The sequence below is a fragment of the Astatotilapia calliptera genome, chromosome 4 (assembly GCF_900246225.1).
Source record: "Astatotilapia calliptera chromosome 4, fAstCal1.2, whole genome shotgun sequence".
NCBI classification, from domain to species: Eukaryota; Metazoa; Chordata; class Actinopteri; order Cichliformes; family Cichlidae; genus Astatotilapia; species Astatotilapia calliptera.
In genome coordinates this window covers 28,347,263-28,368,513 of record NC_039305.1, presented here as the reverse complement: position 1 = coordinate 28,368,513, position 21,251 = coordinate 28,347,263, and the positions used below count along the sequence as shown (strand labels likewise).

General features: G+C 37.3%; 1 protein-coding gene across 2 annotated transcripts; it reads right to left on the bottom strand.

The window, feature by feature from the left end:
* Positions 1 to 3,561: 3,561 nt before the first annotated feature.
* copz2 (COPI coat complex subunit zeta 2) lies at positions 3,562 to 19,783 on the bottom strand. Of its 2 annotated transcripts, XR_003272282.1 has the most exons (10): positions 19,656 to 19,783; positions 12,265 to 12,333; positions 10,191 to 10,275; positions 9,381 to 9,472; positions 7,573 to 7,628; positions 6,884 to 6,961; positions 6,623 to 6,674; positions 6,266 to 6,374; positions 5,650 to 5,688; positions 3,963 to 3,990 (listed from the first exon to the last, which is right to left on the bottom strand). XR_003272282.1 is itself a non-coding variant. In XM_026165939.1 (9 exons), exons 1-9 carry the CDS (start codon positions 19,671 to 19,673, stop codon positions 3,943 to 3,945), a joined length of 537 nt encoding a protein of 178 aa, XP_026021724.1. In that variant the 5' UTR covers positions 19,674 to 19,776; the 3' UTR covers positions 3,562 to 3,942. The 2 variants fall into 2 exon arrangements, 1 of the variants encoding a protein (XP_026021724.1); XM_026165939.1 differs by lacking the exon at positions 6,266 to 6,374 and having other exon boundaries at positions 3,562 to 3,990; positions 19,656 to 19,776.
* Positions 19,784 to 21,251: the final 1,468 nt, after the last annotated feature.

The following is a 21,251-nucleotide window of genomic DNA, read 5'->3' as shown; positions in this document are numbered from 1 at the left end:
TGAGCTGACATTGAATTTGAAATTACCTGACACTTAAAAATCGTCATTCTTTTCATGCTTCCTCCTATTCTTTTGCACTAGCTAGAGTTTTGAAGTACTCCTTCCGGTCACTTTAACTCCTGTGTATAAACGCTATAGATGATACTGCTGAACCTAAACTAATGAGTCTGTTTTGAAAATGCAAAGAGTAGAAAGTACAGATATTTGTTTAAAAATGTAGGGAGTAAAAGTAAAAAGTTGTCAGAAAAAGAAATACTCAAGTAAAATACCTGAAAATTCTACTAAAGTACAGTAATATTGTAGAGTATTTGTACTTTGTTACTTCCCACTTCTGTCAAACAGGCAAACTTAAGCTGCTGCAGGAACTGTATGAGAATGGGAAATGGTGCGTGATGGTCCCTGGGTTGTTGACCTGCTGTTTTGAGTTTTGTCATTTCCTTTTTCTTTTTGAATTTGGTGAAGTGGTTATAGTCCTCGTTCTTATTAATTGTGCTTTGTGCTTTTGTTCCACTTATTGAGCTTATTATATTTCTTCTTTCAGTTTAAACCGTCTCGCCAAGTGTTCCCCGTCTATGCTTTAGTATCTGTCAGTGATGTCCCCTTGTTTAGTTCTTCATGAGTTATTTTGTTAGTCATCTGTGCTTGTGCTTTGTTTATACTTACTTCCTATGTCTCATTATTAGATTTAGTTCAGCTCTGTGTTTTTTACAGGTGTTTCCACTTTGGCCACATCCCAATTTATATTTACTCCCTCAGTTGTTCTTAGCTCATTGTCATGTCATCCTGTTCCCCTCTGCCTATTTCCAATCTCACCCGGCATTTGTCTCCACCCATTCCTGCCTACCTGCACTCTCTTCTTCACCGCTCTTGTGAAAAATCTTTTGCTTTGGATGTTTGACCTCAGGTATTTAAAATTAGCTACCTTCACTATCTTAAATCCTTGAAGCTTCAAAGTTAAGAGATATGTATCTGTTTCCAAAATATGAATTATGATTTCATACAACAACTGATTTCTGAAAATCTGTTTGAGACACAGACATGTGTAACATGGTTTGAACATTAGCAGAAATCTAAATTGTTAAAGCGTTTTTGAACAAAATGAACTATTAGCCAGGGTCATCTGCCTAATCATAATAAATTACCTAGCCTGAAGTGCAAGCGTCATGGGTCCATTTGATCTTGCACCTGCAGATGACTCAACGGATCCCCTTTTATTCTTCATGAGGTTAGAAGAGTATCAGCATGCCAAATAACCCATTAACCATTTGGTTAATGGGTTATTTGGCATGAAAAACTCACTTCTTGTCTAAATAGACAAGAAGTGAGTTTTCATGCCTCTAACTGTATTTTTATTCATATATGTACAGTGCGTGAAAAACAGTTTACTTCCGATGCTGGAAAACCCTTCAGTGTGGCTGAATTACAAATATTCTGAAAAGAAGAATGGACCAGAATTCCTCCACAGTGATCTGAAAGACCCACTGAAAGTTAAAGAAAGAAAAAAAAAGAAAATATTTAAAGTGGGATAATGTAACAAGGTGATATAGAAACTACAATCTGTGGAAAGAAGGATGGGGGCTCATTCAAATTCATTCGTGAAAGAGAATAAGTACCATATTGTGTTATAATATATACTATATTATCGTACATCTGTTGATATGTCCAATAATGTACATCTGTTTGACTGACACTATTTCAGTCAGACCTTTAATGCCCACTTTTGCCATATTTCAGAAACAAACCATAGAAGAGCAATGTCATGCTAAACGCATCAATTTTGACAATAAAGAGAGGACAATTAATTATTAATAAAACTGAGTCAGAAGCTGTCATTCTATCATTTTTTTTGTCTTTCTCTTGTTTTGTATATATTCCTCTTGACTGTATATATATTTTTCTGTTTCCTATTTATTCTTTATGTCTTTAGTATTCATATTTTTTACTCAAGCACAGTTGGCCTGGAGCACCCATAATTTTGTTGTACATGTACAATAACCATAAAGGGCTTTTCTGTTCTATTCCAAAATTCATCTCTATGACCCCATGTTCGTTTCTACACATGTGGTACAATGGATATTAATAATCATTCTTAACTAGTATTCAGACTTGTCAGATGTATTAGGTAACTTGGCGATTCTAGATGGGCTGTAGGTGTGAAAGTCAATGGCTCTCTGTCGCTCTATGTCAGCCAGACCAAGATACTCAATATGGTGAAAACATTTTTCGGTCGAATTCCTACTAATATTTCATCCATACTAATATTTTTTTTGATTGCATGCACTTTTATTCCACCTATTTTCAGGCTGCACCTTCACCAAGGATCAATTAAATAAGAGTAGCTGCTATCACGCTGAATCTTACTGATGCTGTTATAAATGATTTACCTCTTTCTTCGACTAAATTAATAAATAATCAAAAAATAACAATACAATGCATGGAAATATATTTTTCATGACTTATTTAAATGCATTGTTACTCTTTAAACCATTAAATATAATTACCTATGAAGTAATACATCAAATAGGTCTACGATCAAATATTACGATTAAACACTGGTGAAAATCAAGAAAAGACAACCTTCATTTCAAAAGTATTATTCAGTTTTATTTCAGGATATCAATAATAATTCAATTTCAGCCAAAATAATAAATAATCTGGTAATAACATAAAAACATTAATTTTCTCTTTGTACCTTAAATTTAAGGATTTCGTCTGATTTCTTGTGCCCTCCGATGAGTTGCAGGCGTGTGCGGCAGCCAGCCAATAATATCATCGGAAAATAAACCCATAACGAACCATTGGCTCGGTGAGTTTAACCACGTGCCAACTGACGTCACCTGATTTCTGCAAATAATTTTCCAGACCACGCCCACACAAACGAAGTCCTTTAGAGTGCTTATTAATATTCATTATGTTAGACACTTTTGAACGCAAATAAATGCGGCATCCACGGGGATGAACTAATTGAAAGTAAAAATAAAAGTACAAGAATATATAATGGCTAAGCAGACCATCTGAAACCAGGACAAATATAGTTTTATTATCTCTCTTGCAGACAGAGAAAACAACATTCATATGTAAAAATAATAATTAGTTTCTCTTTGGCCATATTTCTCTCCACTAACAAAACATGTAATGTCTTTTAAAATCTTTAATTATCATCACAACAGTAGAATAGACAATATTCTTTGTAACTCTGGCCACAGGATCCTGTGCACTTTTTTATTTATTTATTTTTATCTTTTTTAAGCTCCCATTGGTTCTAAAATTCATTCACATGTGCAGACTTTCCTTAAATTAGATTTCCTGCATCTGTACCACAGTGCCTTCTTAGTGTCATAAAACATAACTGCATTTGCTTTTGGGCTTCAAAGAAGCATTATGGAAATCATGAGTGTAACGAGTCAATTGAAACTCAATACAACAAACTTTTAGTATTACCTTCTGTATTCTTGTAGTGTTGTAATAGAAATTAATTTGGCTTTGTAATATTGTTGACACAGTCAAACACACACACACACACACACACACACACACACACACACACAATGTGAAAGGGGGGGGGGGGGGGGGGGGAGCATAACTCTTCAAAGAAACCCAGAAGCCACGATCAGTTCGGTGGGACTGAGAACAATGTTGTTCCACCAATCTCTTGCACTTCTTTTGATAATTCAGGTACTGGATAGCTGCCTGCATATTACTTATGATAATAAAATAAGAAGTGTCATTTGGCTTGCTAAATGGCACCTCCACATATGGGCTATGTTTACTCCCAAATGAATTAAATACTTGTCACACACAATAGAAAAAAAATGTCACAAAAAACACACCTAAGGCAGCCTATTGGCCATCACTTCAGTAACATCCATCCCTTCAGTTTGGCCCTGTAAAATAGCTTTGGGACTGGAAACATTCTTTTTGGAAAATCAGATTTGTTTTCAGTCATTTCAGTATAGACCATTTGATCTGCTCCTTGGCTGACTGCAAAACCTGCAAAAGTAAAAAAAATGAAAGAAAATTATATAATAACAAAACATGAATGACAACTGCTTTATAAACAAACAGAAAATGCAACCTTTGTGTAGTATGCACATATATCATTTAATGTGTTTATTCTAACTTCTGATATGTATTTGGTTTAGGCATCAGAAATAGTTCGTTTTAGGAAAAGATTGGGTTTAGACTATAGTAACTTAGTTATAACACTGCTCGTTCTGTTGCTCTCATATATGTGTTACAGAAGTTTTTGAAACCTTAGCACAGTCCAGTATTACCCTTTACATTACAATATAATGTCAAAAAGTATCTTACCGTAGAATACAAGTCTGTTTAGTAAAGGTAGAGTGGTTCTAATGCTTTACATAACTGAGAACTCCTGCACAGTAAAGCATGGTGCTACAGTACGACTGTTTAAACACTAGAGGGCAGGCTGAGCTTATGCTCACAACCATGTGAAGTCATGCCACCATGTTAAAGCGCAACAAAATCGTAATACAAAACACATCTTTGTTCTACTGCCACTAAATAAATACAGTGGGTTAATGTTTTCAAAATCTACATGTTTCAACAGCTTGTTCTTGTATGTTCTTTACTGGTTTATCTTTTAACTGTTTTTCAGTCCTTAGAAGAGGTTAAATTACAGCAGTGAGAAATCGGCCAGCAGGTGGCGCACTAAGCTCAAATTTAAAGGCCCTTGATTCAGTATGGCATTTAAAGGCAGCCTAATGTGCAGCGTGTCTATTGTGTTGATCACGTAAAAACGTTAGATGCACGTTAGAGTCAAGATATACCGCAAGTTGTGTTTAGTCAATAGCATTGCATTGGTCAAGATCTACAAGCTGTCAAATTTCTATCATCATGTACAGGCAGCATAATTAGAAACTAATGGAAATGAGATGAGAATGTCAACCAAGGTATGAACGTTCATAGCTTATAATCTTTTCAAAAACTCTTTTAATTTGAGTAAATGGGGAAAACACACGAGTGGACATGATCTCTGAGTTTAGTATTCAGCTCTCCTCCATCTGTCCATCAATCAAGATAAATAATAAATGTGCATGCCAAATATTCTCGGCCAAAAAACTAACCGCAAGTTGCTCTCCGATGCATCAATCAGCGCATGAATGAATGTCAGATATAAAGCACTTTAGCAGAAAAAGCATTAAAATGCTTGTATGAATGGGTGAATGAGGCAAGTTGTAGAAAAGCACTATATAAGAACCAGTCCATTTACCATGTGACTAAAACTTTGGAAATATGTGAGGTCAGGCATTGTCTGTTATAGCTCAAAACATAATTGTAATTGCTCAGTAAGCAATTGATACATCAACTAGAGAATCTCCTCTTCTGCCACTAATGGTTATCCTCCTTTTCTTCATTGTGGTGTGTCAGTTATAGAGCATTAGCTTTTTTGGGGGTGACATTATTAAATGCCTTTATGTCCTTCCAGTGCCTCTAAAACAGCTCCGACCCACTGAAGGATTGACTTTACAATTAAAACTGCCTTGAAAAGACTGTTGTTGCAAATTGGTGCTATATAAATAAAACTGAACTGAATTGAACTGCATTTGTGTATGCATGTGATGCCTTCATGTTTGTGTGTATAGCTTTGGCAATGATATTCACAGAGTCTGTTTGCTTGTGTATTACCTGAGCCACGCTTTGTTCAGTTAATGGGTTCTCATCCGCCTGTAATCAAAATGACATGAAAAAAAGTCAAAAAGTCAAATACTTAACACACCCACACACACACACACACACACACACACACACACACACACACACACACACACACACACACACACACACACACACAGTGCATTAGATCTGTGGAACAAAGAATAGCACACTATAACCCAGTGACATTCAAACAGTGCTAGTTAACAGTTCAACCAGTCACAATTCATAGTGGAGCTTGTAGCCATGCTTGTGGTGTAGCTTCAGGGCAAGCACCGTCTGGTATGCAATCATTCACTTTAATTATCTGATTGACACAGTTCCCAGAGAATAACTCTTTTCACTTGGATGACGTCTTCAGTGTTACTCTAGCGCCACCAGCAGGTCATAGTTATCAAGTATAGAAAAATAACATGTTAGTCCACATGCTCTCCCACCATGCATTTACCTTTTCTGTTTTGCCCATTCCTCCTTCCTCCCTTCACTGAGTCTTACTCCTTCTCATCCATTCATTCTTACTCTCTCACTCACTCACTCTTTCTCTCTCTCCACGTCACTATCTTTCACATTGGCCTTCTTCCTCTCTCACCCTCGGTCTGTCTGTCTGTCTACAGCAGCTGGCTCCTGTCTGTTTGTGCCTCTAGGTTACCGGTGATGTAATCAAAGAGGACGAAGCCATAGGCTGGCTCTGACATTAGCTGACACCAATCAGAAGAAGAGAGAGAGGGAGAAGGACAGGAAGAAAAGTAAAACAGGGAAGAGAAGGCAAGAAGCAAGTCAAAAAAGCTAAAGGGAGCTACAGCAAATCTTGATGTAGCCGTTCTAATCAGACCAAACACCTGCATTGATTTGTATTTCTACAATCTAACACACTTGTTTTCTGTTTGAATTTCCAATGGTTATACTGATACAATAGGTTTTGGGGAATAACTGACAGAAATCTTACCCTGTAGTTGACTTTCTGTAGGACCTGCTGTGGATCACTCTCCAGAATCACCCTGGCAACAGGAAAAACAACCAATAAGGGTAGAGTTCTGTATAAGCAGGACTGGGATTGCTTATGGGATCATGGCATTTTACATACTAAACATTTTTTTATTTTAATAATAGAAATACCTATCATCATTTTGCCTATAAATATCAGGCAAAATGATCAAAAGGAACTCATATTGACTATTCTAGTTGGATAAACTTTTCTTTCTCTCACCCCCCATCAATGATTTCATCCACAACAAGAAACACTCCTTCCATGTTTTCCAATAAACACCTCTGCTCCACATTTTTCCTGCAGGATAAATAAAAAAATTACACGCGTCATTAGACACGTTACTTAGGATCTCATATGATCATCATCATTTTAAGTTAAAGTTTTTATTCCTCTAACTTAAGTAACTTAAAGTATTCACATTTCTGGCTTTTTAAAAACCCATTATTGCTTTATTTTTATTTTTTGCCCTCACAATAGCTCAATCTCTCCTTAGTCTCAGTTACTCACACACTGCATTACTATTGCATTGGTTCCCATAGTAACCATACCCATCATTGTTTGACTAATGTTGCAATAAACAGTGAGGGACTCTGATATGAGCTTTAACAGGTTAAAATGAAAAAGGAGTACTATTTGTCATTTAGTTTAATTTATTTATTAAATATAATTATTTATATTTCACATTATTTATTATAACACTTTGATGCTACTGAGGCTACATGGAGGACAAAAGCTCTAATTCATTTGCATGAAGAAAAGTCTGAAAAAGAAGATTGTGAATTTCTCTATTTGGGCTCTGATTACCTCTGTATTGTTCTAAACATCATTACAAAATATCAATGAAACCACTCACTTATGCAGTTTTTGTTTTTTCTTGAAAACAAAAAACTTTTTTTTGAAGACGGTACCTGAGGATGTGACTGGTGGAGTCAAACAGGCAGTTAAGTACTGACATCAGCATGAGCTACCAAGAAAAAGAAAAGTCAGTATATGAGATACAAAGATATAAATCAATGCAAATTGATGTTAAAGCAGAATCAATTAGATTTCATGGCCTAAATAAGCTAAATACTGCACATTCAACATATACCAGCTTAGCAAAGTATATAGGTCAGAGGTGTCGAACTCCAGGCCTCGAGGGCCGGTGTCCTGCAGGTTTTAGATCTCAATCTGGGTCAACACACCTGAATCAAATGATTAGTTCATTATCAGGCTTCTGGAGAACTTCAAGACATGTTGAGGAGGTCATTTAGCCATTTAACCTGCAGGATACCGGCCCTCGAGCCCTGGATTTCGACACCTGTGATATCGGTGAATATGCTGCTCATGAGAAGTGTTCTTTTATTAATCATTATAGGTTTAAAACTTTCCAACCAAGCTGTAACCCAAAATAATCTCCACACAACTGCAACATATAGAACAATCCCTGAAAATAGCTTAAAAAAATCCATAAATCCCACAGGCTGTACAAATGAAAGAGACTGTAGCTAACTGAACCTTTATGGTAAATGTTACTGCCCTGAAGCACCTCAATTTGAAGAGCAATTACTAGACTAATTAAGTAGATTTCATGGAGTATCTTATTTTTCCTTGAAAATAATCTTTAGCATTTTACAATAGAAATCATTATTATGTGAAGGTATCGCCAAGTTTTCAATTGTAGTGTATAAACACACAACTTTTTCCAGGTTTTTTTCCGTCTTTACTTTTTTTTTTTGCATTGCACCAAAGAGTATTTATAGAAACACATAAATATTATATTTATGTATTTCTATAATACATAATACAATAAAATATATTGTATTTTGTCTACAATATATTGTAGACAAAATACAATATATTTTATAGTCTTATTTTATATTATATAGTAATATTAATATAATATAATATTAATATAATATAATATATAATATAATATATAATATAATATTAATATATATGTAATATTATAATATGTATAATATAATATAATATTTTATAGTCTTCTAGAAATTTGGACAATTGACTTCATTTGATTAACTTTAAGGAGTATTTTACTTCTAACACTGAATTATTAAAGTTCAAATAACCCCCAACAACGTTCTAACAGAGCAAAGAAAACCCCAACACTGTCTTTGTTTCTTATATTCCTAAAATGTTCATTCTTACTTTGGCTCAGTGTCCAGTGGACATGCTGACCTATTCAAGGTTTTTTGTTTTTTGCTTTCTTTGCCTGTTTGTCTTAATGTCAGTGAAACATTAATCTGACTCTGAGAATGCTGCATAAGAAATGCAACCTTTCTGTGACACCAGAGCAGGCAACTGAATTTAGAAACAACAAGTAATTACCTTTAAACTGTCTTGTGTGCCTACAGCTGAGAATTCCATAAAAAAATATTGATATGAGCCTAACTCTTGTTAAGAGGTTACTACTGTAACTTATGTGATTTGTGTGAAAAATAATATTGGATGAATTTGTTGTTTAAGAGCTGAGAAGAAACAAGAAACCGTCTGGTGACATGGAACACATGCCATTCTGCCTTCAGAATACAAAGCAGAATAAAATTTAAAAAAATTAATAAAAAAATAAAAGCACGCTTATGTGAGTAAACATTTGAACAAAAATGACTGAGCTCCTTTTAAAACATATGCAGATAAACTTGACGTAACATATTCACAATGAATTTTAATTTTATTACTGCAGATGTACTTTATTGGCAGACAAAATTTAATTCACCTCATTTTCCTGAGCACTTCCCACAACGTAGAAGAAAAGATCTATACTGCTCTTGTACACGATGGTCATGCCTTCCAGAAAAGCTATTTCATCTAGATAGAGAATGAGACGTGACAGGGTTAGCATAAGCATGACTTTATTAATTTGCTTCTATATAGAAGTGTAAAATAAAGTTTATTCAGTGACACAACTGCCAAATATATAGTGACAGGCAAGCAAAGGGGTGAGAGGGAAAGAAGGCAGAGACGAGTGACAGAAAAGCAATTAGACAGAAACTTGATATAAAGAGAGGAAGGAGATGAGTCGGAGAAACAAATGATACAAATGAATGTTGGGAAGGAGTGGAACTGATAGATAAAACATAAAAGGGGAGAAGAAAGACAAAGCAGAAGTGGAGAAAATAAGGAATGAAGATTAGGACAAAAGGAGAGATAATGGCAACGTGTTAAAGAGGCCAGGGGTAGAGACTCAGGTATCAGTTGGGTGAAACTTGGAATCCTACAAAAAAGCTTATGGGTAGGTCAGGTTTTTCATCCAAATGAATGAAAACCCAAAAGTTTTACAAGGGTAATACCAACTACAGCGTTCTGCCACAAATAATGGTCTAGCATGGTTTGGCGGGTGGAAACCAGGTCAATGTAAAAAGTGATTTAGGTTACAAGTGACAAGAGAGTGTGTAACAGTCTGGACACTGGAGACGTCTGTGAACATTCAGCACAATACAAAGGGAGGGAGCGACGGGTGGGGGTGGGGGCGCATGCATCACACACCAGAACAGATCTACATAAAACAGAAGAGAGTGGAACTTACTGTCTGCTTTGTGTGTCTTGTTAAAAACATTCCTTTCAAAGGTTTTCTGCTCCTTCATGGAGGGGTAAAGCTCTGGGTCATAGTACTAAAACAGGAACTTTTATGAGTGACTCAGTTTACTTACATAGTGCATTGCTAATAAATTCTAAACTTGATAGTTAAACTTTACCACTTAGTATTTACTGTTACAAACAATGAAATCAACTCAATCAAATGCACCCCTAACCCACACAAACATATCAGCGGCATCCTTTGCACTCACTGTTAGTTACTTTAATCAAGTTGAAGCTGAGAAATCTTTTCTCAGGTTTATCTACTTCGGCCATAGCCACTTATTATTTCTGACTGTAGGTAGACGACTCAGCTGGTGATAATCAGGGCAGTCGTTATTTGTGAATCAGTCACTGAAAACTCAGATTTTGTTTTGTTTGGAAATTTCCAAGTTAGTTGGTAAGCTAACTGACTGGTTTCATATTTACTCTACAGACATTGCTTGTCCTATTTTCTGTCTTCGCTTTTCATTCACCCCCCCCCCCCACACACACACACACACACACACACACACACACAGCAGGTGACTGTCTCTCACTGATCCTGGTCCTGATTGAGGTGCTTTGAAGAAAGGACGTTCTTCTACCCTACTCTCACTAAGTGCTGCTCTTAATCATCAGAGGTCTCTTTCTAATATTGTACAGCAATAATTATTTGGAACAGTTCTGAAATAAACATTGCAGATGTATAAGACAACAATAAGGCTGATCAAGGCACATCTTAACAAATATATTAATGTGTTCCTCAAAATACTGTTTACATTTTCTACAAGAAAAAAGTACAAAAAATTCAGATACAGGGCTTTGAAGTAAATTTAAATTACCCTCAGTAGTAAATGGTTATTGTTTATTGTGCAATGTAAATTTCATGTTTAAGTCATATAAAACTTATGTCCCATATTGTGACTTATTCATGAAAGTACTCCCTTTCATATTTTTGTCATACAAAACAAAGTTTATATTAAAGCGCTTCCATTTTTTCCCTTGTGTAGACCATTGACCCTTAAACCAATACTGATCAATCTAATAAACTTAGACCTACACCATCCTCCCTATTCTGGTATTTTAAAGAGTACTTAGCGTAAATATTAAGCAACCTAACTAATAGGGTTCCAACTCCCAGCAACAACAAACATAAATAAATAAAAAATAAGGAACCACCCCTCACGCTCCACCTCATGATGCTTAATCGACGTAATCAACCTTAATTTGATGCAGTGTGAAAAAAAAAATGCATAGAAATCAATTATTTTTCAAGAAATATTAAATAGATTCAACATCTTTCTTCAACAAAATTGCAGACTGCACAGATGGTACCTTCCCAAAGGAAAAAGTACTATAGCTTACTAGGGTATATATTAGACTTAATAGTCACTATATACAGTAATTGACTTCTATTCATTTTACATCAAATTAAAACTTTGGGTGTCAGATAATTATTTATTAAAAGCTCGACATTTTAAATGAGAATAAGAAAGAAAAGTATGTCTTTGTGCCCCCTTTTCCCTGTTAATGCCCTATCGGCCCCCCTGGCTAAACTTTGCTAGATCCGCCCCTGCACAGTTACCAGCGTCAGCTACGTAGAAAAAGATCCTGGTGTAGAAAGAAATATTAAATAAATTCTAACAACAGCTTATCAAGCTTAAACGTTCTGCTGTTGTTCAGCCGCTGGTTTCCTCTTTCTGGTGCAAAGTGGGCCAAAAACAAACAAGAGAGACGGACTCGCGACAGAAAAGCCGATCAGCTGATCATTTAAGCAGTTTCACGATTGAAGTAGCAGCCGGAGAGCGAGAGGCAGTCGCTTGTTAAGCTTAACGTGGGAATGCTTTACAAACATTCAGAGATGGACTTACACACTTGCTTTACTTCTCTCGGGGATAACTTTGTCGGAGATGAAATGCCAGGTTGCTAGCGAAGCTCCACATGCTATCCAGACCACCGACAGGTCCGGCATGCCACAGCTGCTCTATCACGTGATGCATACTGCTCCGACTGCTAACGTTCTGAGGTCCAATTGAACTCACCTTTGACAAAAGTCTGTTTCCATCATTGTCGAGAATAAAAACTGCTTTAACTGTGTAGAGGGACGGTTCCTGCAGCGATAAACAGAAAGAACATTGAAAATATTTTAGCTTCGCTGAGTCATCTTGGGGAAACATCTTGAACATAATAGCATAGCTTCAGTCACATCTGTTCCTCTCATACCTGGATAACACTTAAAAGAGCATTGCAGCAGCAGCCTCTTTTAAATACTCTCTCATCTACTTACACACACTGAAGCTGCCCAGTCCAACCAGTTTCTACAATTTATGCTGCAGTTTATTCAGTGTTTTAATCTTTGTTGTTTATCCTGGTTTGTTTTACAGTTTTCCAGTTCTGGGAATTATCACATATTTCTACTTAATACATTTTCCATTCTCCTGCATCCACATCTAGACAGCTATCTGTCCATCCCTGCGATGATTTTTCAGACCCGGGACAAAGTTCTGTTATGCACTGACTAGCACAGATTCACAGTCAGAGTGTATCACAGAACTTAGACCAGACACTTAGCTCATCCAAAGTCCAGTATTCCAGGCTCACATAACCAGAGTCCTAAAGCTGTAGATGGCTCAGTCTATCCTTCATTTGATCAAACGTGTTTCTTGTTATGTTGATGCTGACTGAACTTTAAGTGATGAGTAAACATACACGGACATACTCCAACATACTGTAGTTATAGCATATAGCATTTGTAGGTAAACACTACATAACCAATGACAAGTACTGCAAGTCTTTTACTTTAATTTGTCATGTAACGAGGTCATTCTTAATACTATTTTTTACTCCTTTCTTTTCCTTTCTCCATACACCCTGGAAGCAGGTGAAGATGCAGCAGAAATACCTACTCTTAACAACATTCTGATTAGCAAAGTGCACGTGAGGTGTATGCTGACAACTGACTGAAGGAAAGCTAGCAGCTAGCTCAAGTCACAAGGCAAGGCCATAAAAATAAAGACTATTATTTGCTACCAAGTGCAGAAGGAGTTCTCAATATTTTTCCAGGAAACCAGAAACTCTAAAGTATAAAAAGAATATCTTTGATCATGGAGTGTAGGTTATGTCAACCTATAGCCCAATACATATTATATTAAAAAATGTTACATCAAATAGTTTTCATTGGGTCTTCAGAACATGTTTTAGCCGGTAAAGATGCCACTGAATTATGAATTAGTTACTAGGAGACAAATGTACCACTGTCCAATTAAACAAATATGAGTTTCAGGCATGAGAACAGATCCTATATGCTTATGTCTCTGTTCTTAGCTAGTTTGCTAATGGCTACAAGCACGAGTACATTCAGCAGTCACCTAGTTAGTAAGTTTTATTAAGTGCTGAAGGGTCCAGGTGCAATATGTCAGCCATTATTAAGTATTGTGCAGTCTATGTTTAGATAAACAGCAAACTTAAACTCATTAACAGATATCAAGCTGAAGAATCATATTTTGGAAAGAGATTTGAATACTGAAACTTCTGGTGCAATCTGCCTCTGACCCTGTCTTTCATATCCACATTGCATAACATTATGATCACTGACTGGTGATATGAATAACACTGATTAACTCTTCATCATGGCCTCTGTTCCACCAGAGAGTCTGGCAAGGGCCAAATTGTGGTGGCTAGATGACTGTCAGAGCATCTCCAATACTGCAGCTCTTTCTTGGATGTTCCCAGTGTATAGTTTTCAATATGTATCAAAAGTAGGGATGGGTATCGAAAACCGGTTCTTGTTGAGAACCGGTTCCCACTGTTTCAATTCCTTGGAATTGTTTGCCATTTTTGCAAACGATTCCCTTATCGATTCCAGTCGCCCCGAATGACGTCACCACGTTGCGGAGCGTCATTTACCTGGCAGGAAACGGCGCCTAAGCGGCTTAAACGCTCAAAAGTTTGGTTATACTTTATGAGAACGGATGACAACAGGGCAACTTGCAATACTTGCAAAGTAGATATTTCATTTGAGGGAGGAAACACTGCGAATATGCAAAAGCATTTGCTCACAAAACACGCGATGACCTTAAATGAATGTCGTGATTTTAATTCCGCTCCGGACTCGTGAATCTCAACCCAGCAGCAGCGGTAACGTTTGCACGTCTTCTCCCGTTAATGCGGCAGGTAAATAATCAACTAACAGTGCGTATTATGTTAGCGCGATCCGCCTTATTACAAAACCTGCTATTACTGTGCATTTAGTGACCATGATGAGACAGAGTCTGGCTGGCTCAGATGCTGGCAGTTCTCGCTGCAGTCTACCGGTAGCGTCTCCTTTCAGGCCAGGATAGACGAATGTGACTAAGTTTGAGCAGTGACTAAGTTTGTGGTAAAAGGCTTGCACCCATTTGCCACAGCAGATGCCCCGATTTTCGGTAAGTGAATGTATTTAATTGTAGGCAGGGACATTACTGGATATTCTTGTGTAATTGCTACAGAATAATTTATGTTATACTTTGTTATTCCTACAGAAGAATATTTATTTTATTATTTTACAGTTTTTTTTCCCCGGGGACCCTGTGACACCCCATTGAAGAGCCATAGGCTGGATCTCTTAAGATCTCACTGTTGGGTTTGTAAGGCCATGCTACTCCTAAATTTCTATCTTGTTCAAAGGGAAGATATAAAACAAAGTTCTAAGCTAATTGACTTTAGTGTTCTCCTTTTTTTAAAAAGAATCAATAAGAGAATTGATAAAGAATCGAATCGTTAAACAGAATCGAAAATGGAATCGGAATCGTGAAAATCTTATCAATACCCATCCCTAATCAAAAGTGGTCCAAGGAAGGAACAGTGGTGAACCAACGTCATGGGTGGCCAAGGCTCATTGATGCATATGGGGAATGAAGGCTGGTCTGTGTGGTCGGATTCAAGAGACAAGCTGTTGTAGCTTAAACTGCTGAAAAATGTAATGCAGATTCCGATAGAAAGGTTTCAGAATACACAGTTGGAGCATCATGGCCGCAGAACACTCAGGATGCCATGCTGACCCCTATTCACCGTGGAATGTGGCAACAATTGGAATGTGAATATCAGAATTGGACCTTTGAGCGATGGATGAAGGTAGCTTGGTCTGCCAAATCTTTGAATTTTTTTCACATCAAGTGGATGGCATGTATGTCACTTACCTGAAGAACACCTGGAACCAAGATGCACTATGGGAAGAAGACAAGCTGGCAAAGGCAGTGTGATGCTTTGTTCAATGTTCTATTGGGTTCTGCCATTCATGTGGATGTTACTTTGAAAAATACTGTCTCCCTAAGTATCCGGTCTTTAAGTGATGACGTATCAACCCTGCTTCTGGGTCCAAACTACTCTGCGTTTATTAAGGCTGTTGTGTTTTTAACATGTTTTAATGTTTTGTATCTTGTTCTATTTAATCTGAACAAGCCCCTAAAAAAAGGCAGTGATCACTGTCAGCCTCTGTTTTTATTACCACTATACATTTTAAAGCTCAGTTTTTAAAACCTTATGATGTAACTACAGCCCAGCCCATGCAACAGTAAATTAATGACTAACCTCGTATTGTGGATGGGTTATCTCAGTTCTCCTGACTGAAGTTTGGTCCATTTACAGCATCTTGCCATGCGATTGCATGGTAGGAACACAATTTGCAAAATAAAGGATATTTTTAGCTGATGCTGTAATAAAGGAAATGCTAAATGTGGCTCATTTTAAAGTCAAACATTGATTTTAATAAAAAAAAATGAACTGTACTTTATCAATGACCTCTTTGCTGTTTGGTACGGAGCCCCTCTGATGACATGGTCCAAAATATAAATAAATTGTGGCCACAAAATACTACTTCGTGCCCTTGAAATAGTATAACGTGCCCACGAAATACTTATTTGTGGCCACAAAATACTATTTCGAGGGCACGAAATAGGTATAACGCACGCACGAAATGCTAATTTGTGGGCACGAATTGAGTATAACGTGGCAACGAATTATGCGTTTGTGGCAACAAAATAGATAACGTGCGCACATCATATTGATACAATTCCTGGACAGCTGTGTAGAGACATAAGCATAAGAGTAGGCTAAACCTATACACCATGGACAGAGACAGTATGATTGAGTTTTATTTTAGGCTGGGAATGAGCTACAAATGCATTTTGAAAATCCTGGCATTGCAAGGAACCATTATTACGGAGAGACATTTAAACAGGATATTAAGATAAGATAACCTTTATTAGTCCCACACGTGGGAAATTTGTTTTGTCACAGCAGGAAGTGGACAGTGCAAAAGTTATATAGCAATTATTATTATTGAGAGCCCAGTTGCTTTACAGACGTAAGTACGACCTGGACGCCGGGATAGATTTTATTGCCAACCAACTGCAAGGGCCTGGGAAGGATCACGGTTATCGGTCAAGTGTTTTGTGCCCACAAATTAGCATTTCGTGCGCACGTTATACCCATTTTGTGCCCACGAAATAGTATTTTGTGGCCACAATTTATTTATTTTTTGGACCATGTCATCAGAGGGGCTCCGTAGTTTGGTGATCTATTATGTTTCTTTTTTGCTGAAGGGTTGTCGGATGTTCAATACTGATTATAAATTTTACCCCTGTGGCTGATACTTTTATTGTCCTCTTAATTTAATTGTTCTGGTACACTGTTATAATGTTAAACTTTTGAAAATATTTTGTGGCTCATCTACACCTTTTGGACTACAATGTCAGTCTCAAATCTCTGAGATCAGTTTTGAGCTGCAAAACTTGCGCTTTGTGTGGAAGCACAGTTAGCATGAACAAATAAACAGGGTTTAGTGATTTATCATTGTAATAGATTAGTCTCCTCTTGCTAACCACCTTGGCCAACATGTTGAGAAGATAACATGAGTTATTAATAACTCCTTTAGTACATTGACAAGCAAAGCTCTAATGATGATGGAGATGGAGAAGCAACAGCAGCTCTCACCATGTCTGGGCCAGTAAATTGGGCTAGCTAACCAAGTACAGACTTAGCTGGTTTAGCATCTATGTGAAATGAATTTGTTGGCTGAATATTTCACTTGACCTTTTTTTTAATTAATATTTTTAATCCCCTGTGTAGATATTGAGAGTTAACCATGTCCCCCAGTGTTTTAAATGTGCAACTTATAGTGGGGTTTTTTTTCTGAAGGATCAGTTGTTTTAAATGACTCCACTTAATAACAGTGATCCAAAAGAAAAGAACCAGAAAAGGCCAGATTAAAAACAGATCATGTAAATGTAACTTTAATTTCACAGACATGCAATAGTAAATAGGGGGTGTAACCCTATTATTAAGATGCAAATGCATGAGAAAGGAGCAAGACACATACAAGGGGCAGAGATGAAACCAGGGAGGCAGGAAAAAGAAAGAATGAGTCTGAGAAAGACGCATAATCAAAATCTCAACGGAAGTGAAAGAGCAAGATGGTGAGAAGAAGTAAGAGAAAAGTAAAAGAATTACTCAGATAATTTACATTAGCTAGACGTAAATCAAATTATACAGCTGGCATTGTAAGAATCATACGCTGACGATGCAGTTCTGAGTATTATCAGAATAATGTACTTATATTACTTTATTTAGGATGTCAATTTAGAATTGTAGTTACAGTTACATTTATCCAAAAGTATTTGGATAAATATCCATCAGTGCATGGATGGGGATGCAGTAGGCCAACATCTATACCAGTAACATTTGGGCAGTAACCAGTGGCATCTGTAGTATTTTAAAGAGTTGCATTTTTACATGACCTACCTTATACACGAGATACATGTTTTTATATTTGACTTTTGCTATTACTTTTCCATTGCTCACTTTTAGTTGTAAATCAGCCAGTTAATTGTAGAAGATTCTTACTTTAAACATCAATATCAATATAAACCACGATCTCTGAACATTTAGCCAGTGGAAAATGGTTGTAACACAACTAAAAATAGTACACTGATATCAATAAACACATTATCCCTGCTTTCTGTCCTATATATGAATGTATTCCTCTTATAAACATGTAAGCAGCAATTTGGTGCTGTGGCTGTTCCAGCCAATTTAGAGCTGAAAGAAAGGAATGGAAAATGTGAATCTTTCACTTAGATTAAGTTACTTTGTTGTAGTACACATGGTGATTACTTGAGTAGCAAAGCCACAATGTAAAAATACTCAACACTCACAGACTACTTACACAGAAACTACTGACTAGAAAAGTGTAAATAGATAAGTATATTGAAAGTAACAGCCCTTATATTATATGATATTCATTCGTTATCAAGTAGATTTCTCCTGTTATAGATATTCGAGTTGGGGCTGTTGGGACAATAAAGGATTTTGTATGTAAAAAATGCCAAAGTTCTACAGTAACATGCAGTAAAATGCAAAGTTTCTTTAAAATACTTTTGTAAAATTACATAAGAAAGCTACTTTTTGCCTTTGCTGCATATTGTTCAACAATATATAACAAAGCAAAACATTGTGTAGGAGTATCACTAGTTTTGTATGCAAAATGATGCAATTTACGGTCCTTTATAAGGAAAACGATGATAAGCAGGCTAAGATCATACTTTTAAGAGCCGAGAAAGAGTAAACCAAGAAGAAAGAATTAGGACAGATAGAGGTATTCTGGAGAAGCACGGATGAGAGAGAAAGAGAAACTTACACTCACACACGCAGAGAGAGAGAGAGAGAGGGCGAGAGGGAGTGAATAAATGGTGCGCAGGGCAAAAGAGGAGCGAGCGAGCGAGAGAGAGAACAGTGGACGTGGCACCTGCTCTGGTCTACACGTCAGTCCACATATGCTCAACACACGCAGGCATTTAAATACGCAGACCGGCTTTAACCATACCGCTTGTTCCATTAAACACTACAGTGTCCGCTTTACACGCGTGATCCGTGCAGGAACCGAAGCTTTGCTTGATTACCGTGTAGCGCCATCCTGTTGCGCTCCACGCTGGACTCTGTGTGGATAAGTGTGTAACAGCTGTGGGTCAGCCGCTCCACGGTAATGGAATTTACTTCACAACGTAAGAAGTTGTCGCGCTGCCAGCACCATCAGCAATAATATTTGTACATATGACATACACATAGAAAGAAAAAGTGTGACTTTAGCTTCGTGACAAACAGTTACCAGGCCTGCGTGTCCACAGTCAGCTCCAGTCCGAGTCCACTAGCATTAACTTAAAAATAAAAGCTGTTTCTGCTTTATGGACAATCTGCACCCAAGCCCCCCTCCCAGCCTCCCTCCCGCCTGTCTACCACCCCCTTTCTTGCCGAACACCTTAACTGCTATAGTGCAACAAATGTCCCGCACACTGCTAACCAAAATATATAAACCGCCGAGCACATTAATATCCCATCCACCTGGAAATGAAAGCACACTGGTTCCCGTTCTAGTTGGTGAAACGGCGGAGAGGCTCACCGGAGACGTGGAATCCATTGCTGCTGCTGCTGCCGTCGCTCCGCTCGCTCGGTGTGTTGACGTGGACAGCTCTGAGCTGTCACGCCGAGATCAGCGCTTTTATTTTTTTTCTTTCTCTTCTTTACGGAGCCGCCCGGGCGCGCTCACGCGCTCGCAGCAGCCAACCGGATAGAACCATAGGAGTGAAGCGCGATCCCGACGCTTCGCCCTCCTCCCACTTCTTGTCTGTCTGAGCCTTTCACGATAAAAGTCGAGATGCTCTTAAGGAGTCTACTCTGGATAAGAGCAGTTCATGTGCCACATGTAGCAGGCGGCAGTCAAACACACCACCCCGCACATGCTAGTTCGATCCACATCTACAGTAAAATCATTCCTTGATCCAGTTATTTACTGCAATACTTTTCCTAATCCTAGTGTGGTGATGTCACGAATATTCCACGGGGGGGATTGGTGGAAAGTATTTTTAGATCTTAACAAGTTAGATGTGGAAACTGTTCTTTGTGCATTTCTGCTATGATGTAGAAATATAATGACAGCTGACTGGTGAATTTGGAAAAGCAAACATTGTATTTTTACAGTGTAAGAAAATCACAGTCAAGGCTTTACATGTTCCGCTCTCCCTGTAAAATGAGAAAGATCACAAATAAAAACACTGTAAACCTTTTATAGAGGTAATTGGTTATTCTTTTGTGTTCTATTAGAAAAACGTATTCATTACTAAAATCAAATTCTTTGTTTGAATGATTCAGCTGAAATGTGAAGTGCACTGATCATGTTAAGTGGGGGTAGGTGATTATATTAAATACTGTCAAATCTATACGGTAGTCAAACCTCTCTCATATAGTGCTATGTACCCAGATCTTACCTGCAGAGACATCTCAACCTTAGGATCCTGCAGTGCATATAGCCATAGTCACTTCATTTGCATCCCACCAGCCTATACTGTTCACAAGCTCATGCCTTTGTTGTCACCACTGTGTTGCTGTCTCTTGTTTGATCCCCCATACTTTTGCAGATTTGGTCAAATAACCCCATGTAGGTTCTACATTTCTTTTTTTGTCAATGACATAAAAATGCAACAAGTGTTTGTTATTGTGGATTATGTAAGGACTGATTTTTACAGAAATCTGGTACTTTGTAACCTGCTGTATTTCTCCATAAAAGTAGCTATTATGTCTAGTAGCTGTGCTAATGTTGCTATCAATACCTGTGTTGCAGAGATTCGAGGATTCAACCTCTAAATGCTCAAAATATGCATGATTTTCATTCCTGACACTTATCTGCACATTAGAATAAAAATAAATACAGAGCGTGAAGAATGAATATCCACACAGATTGTCAGTTGACCTGATATTGGCTGCTTCTGTGCTTGCCCCAAATATCTATTTTATGTTCTGTAGAAGACAAATGTCCTGTACATGACATTTTATGCAACTTTAACTTCCCAAATCTATCCCAGCTGACGTTGTTCACTCTGGACTGGCTTCCAGTCTGCTGCAGGAAAGTTTTGTTGTTTTATTTATTTATTTGTTTAAGATTCAATTAATCTGTGCATTATTCTTCATAACCAAGCAAAATAAAAAATTACTAACTAAA

What these genes read in the sequence shown, in the direction of transcription:
- copz2 (XM_026165939.1), bottom strand. An exon ending in GATGAAATCATTGATGGGGG is followed by an intron (nt 6,675 to 6,883) that starts GTGAGAGAAAGA and finishes TCCTGTTGCCAG; the next exon opens with GGTGATTCTGGAGAGTGATC. An exon ending in TACAGAAAGTCAACTACAGG is followed by an intron (nt 5,689 to 6,622) that starts GTAAGATTTCTG and finishes TTTTGATTACAG; the next exon opens with GCGGATGAGAACCCATTAAC.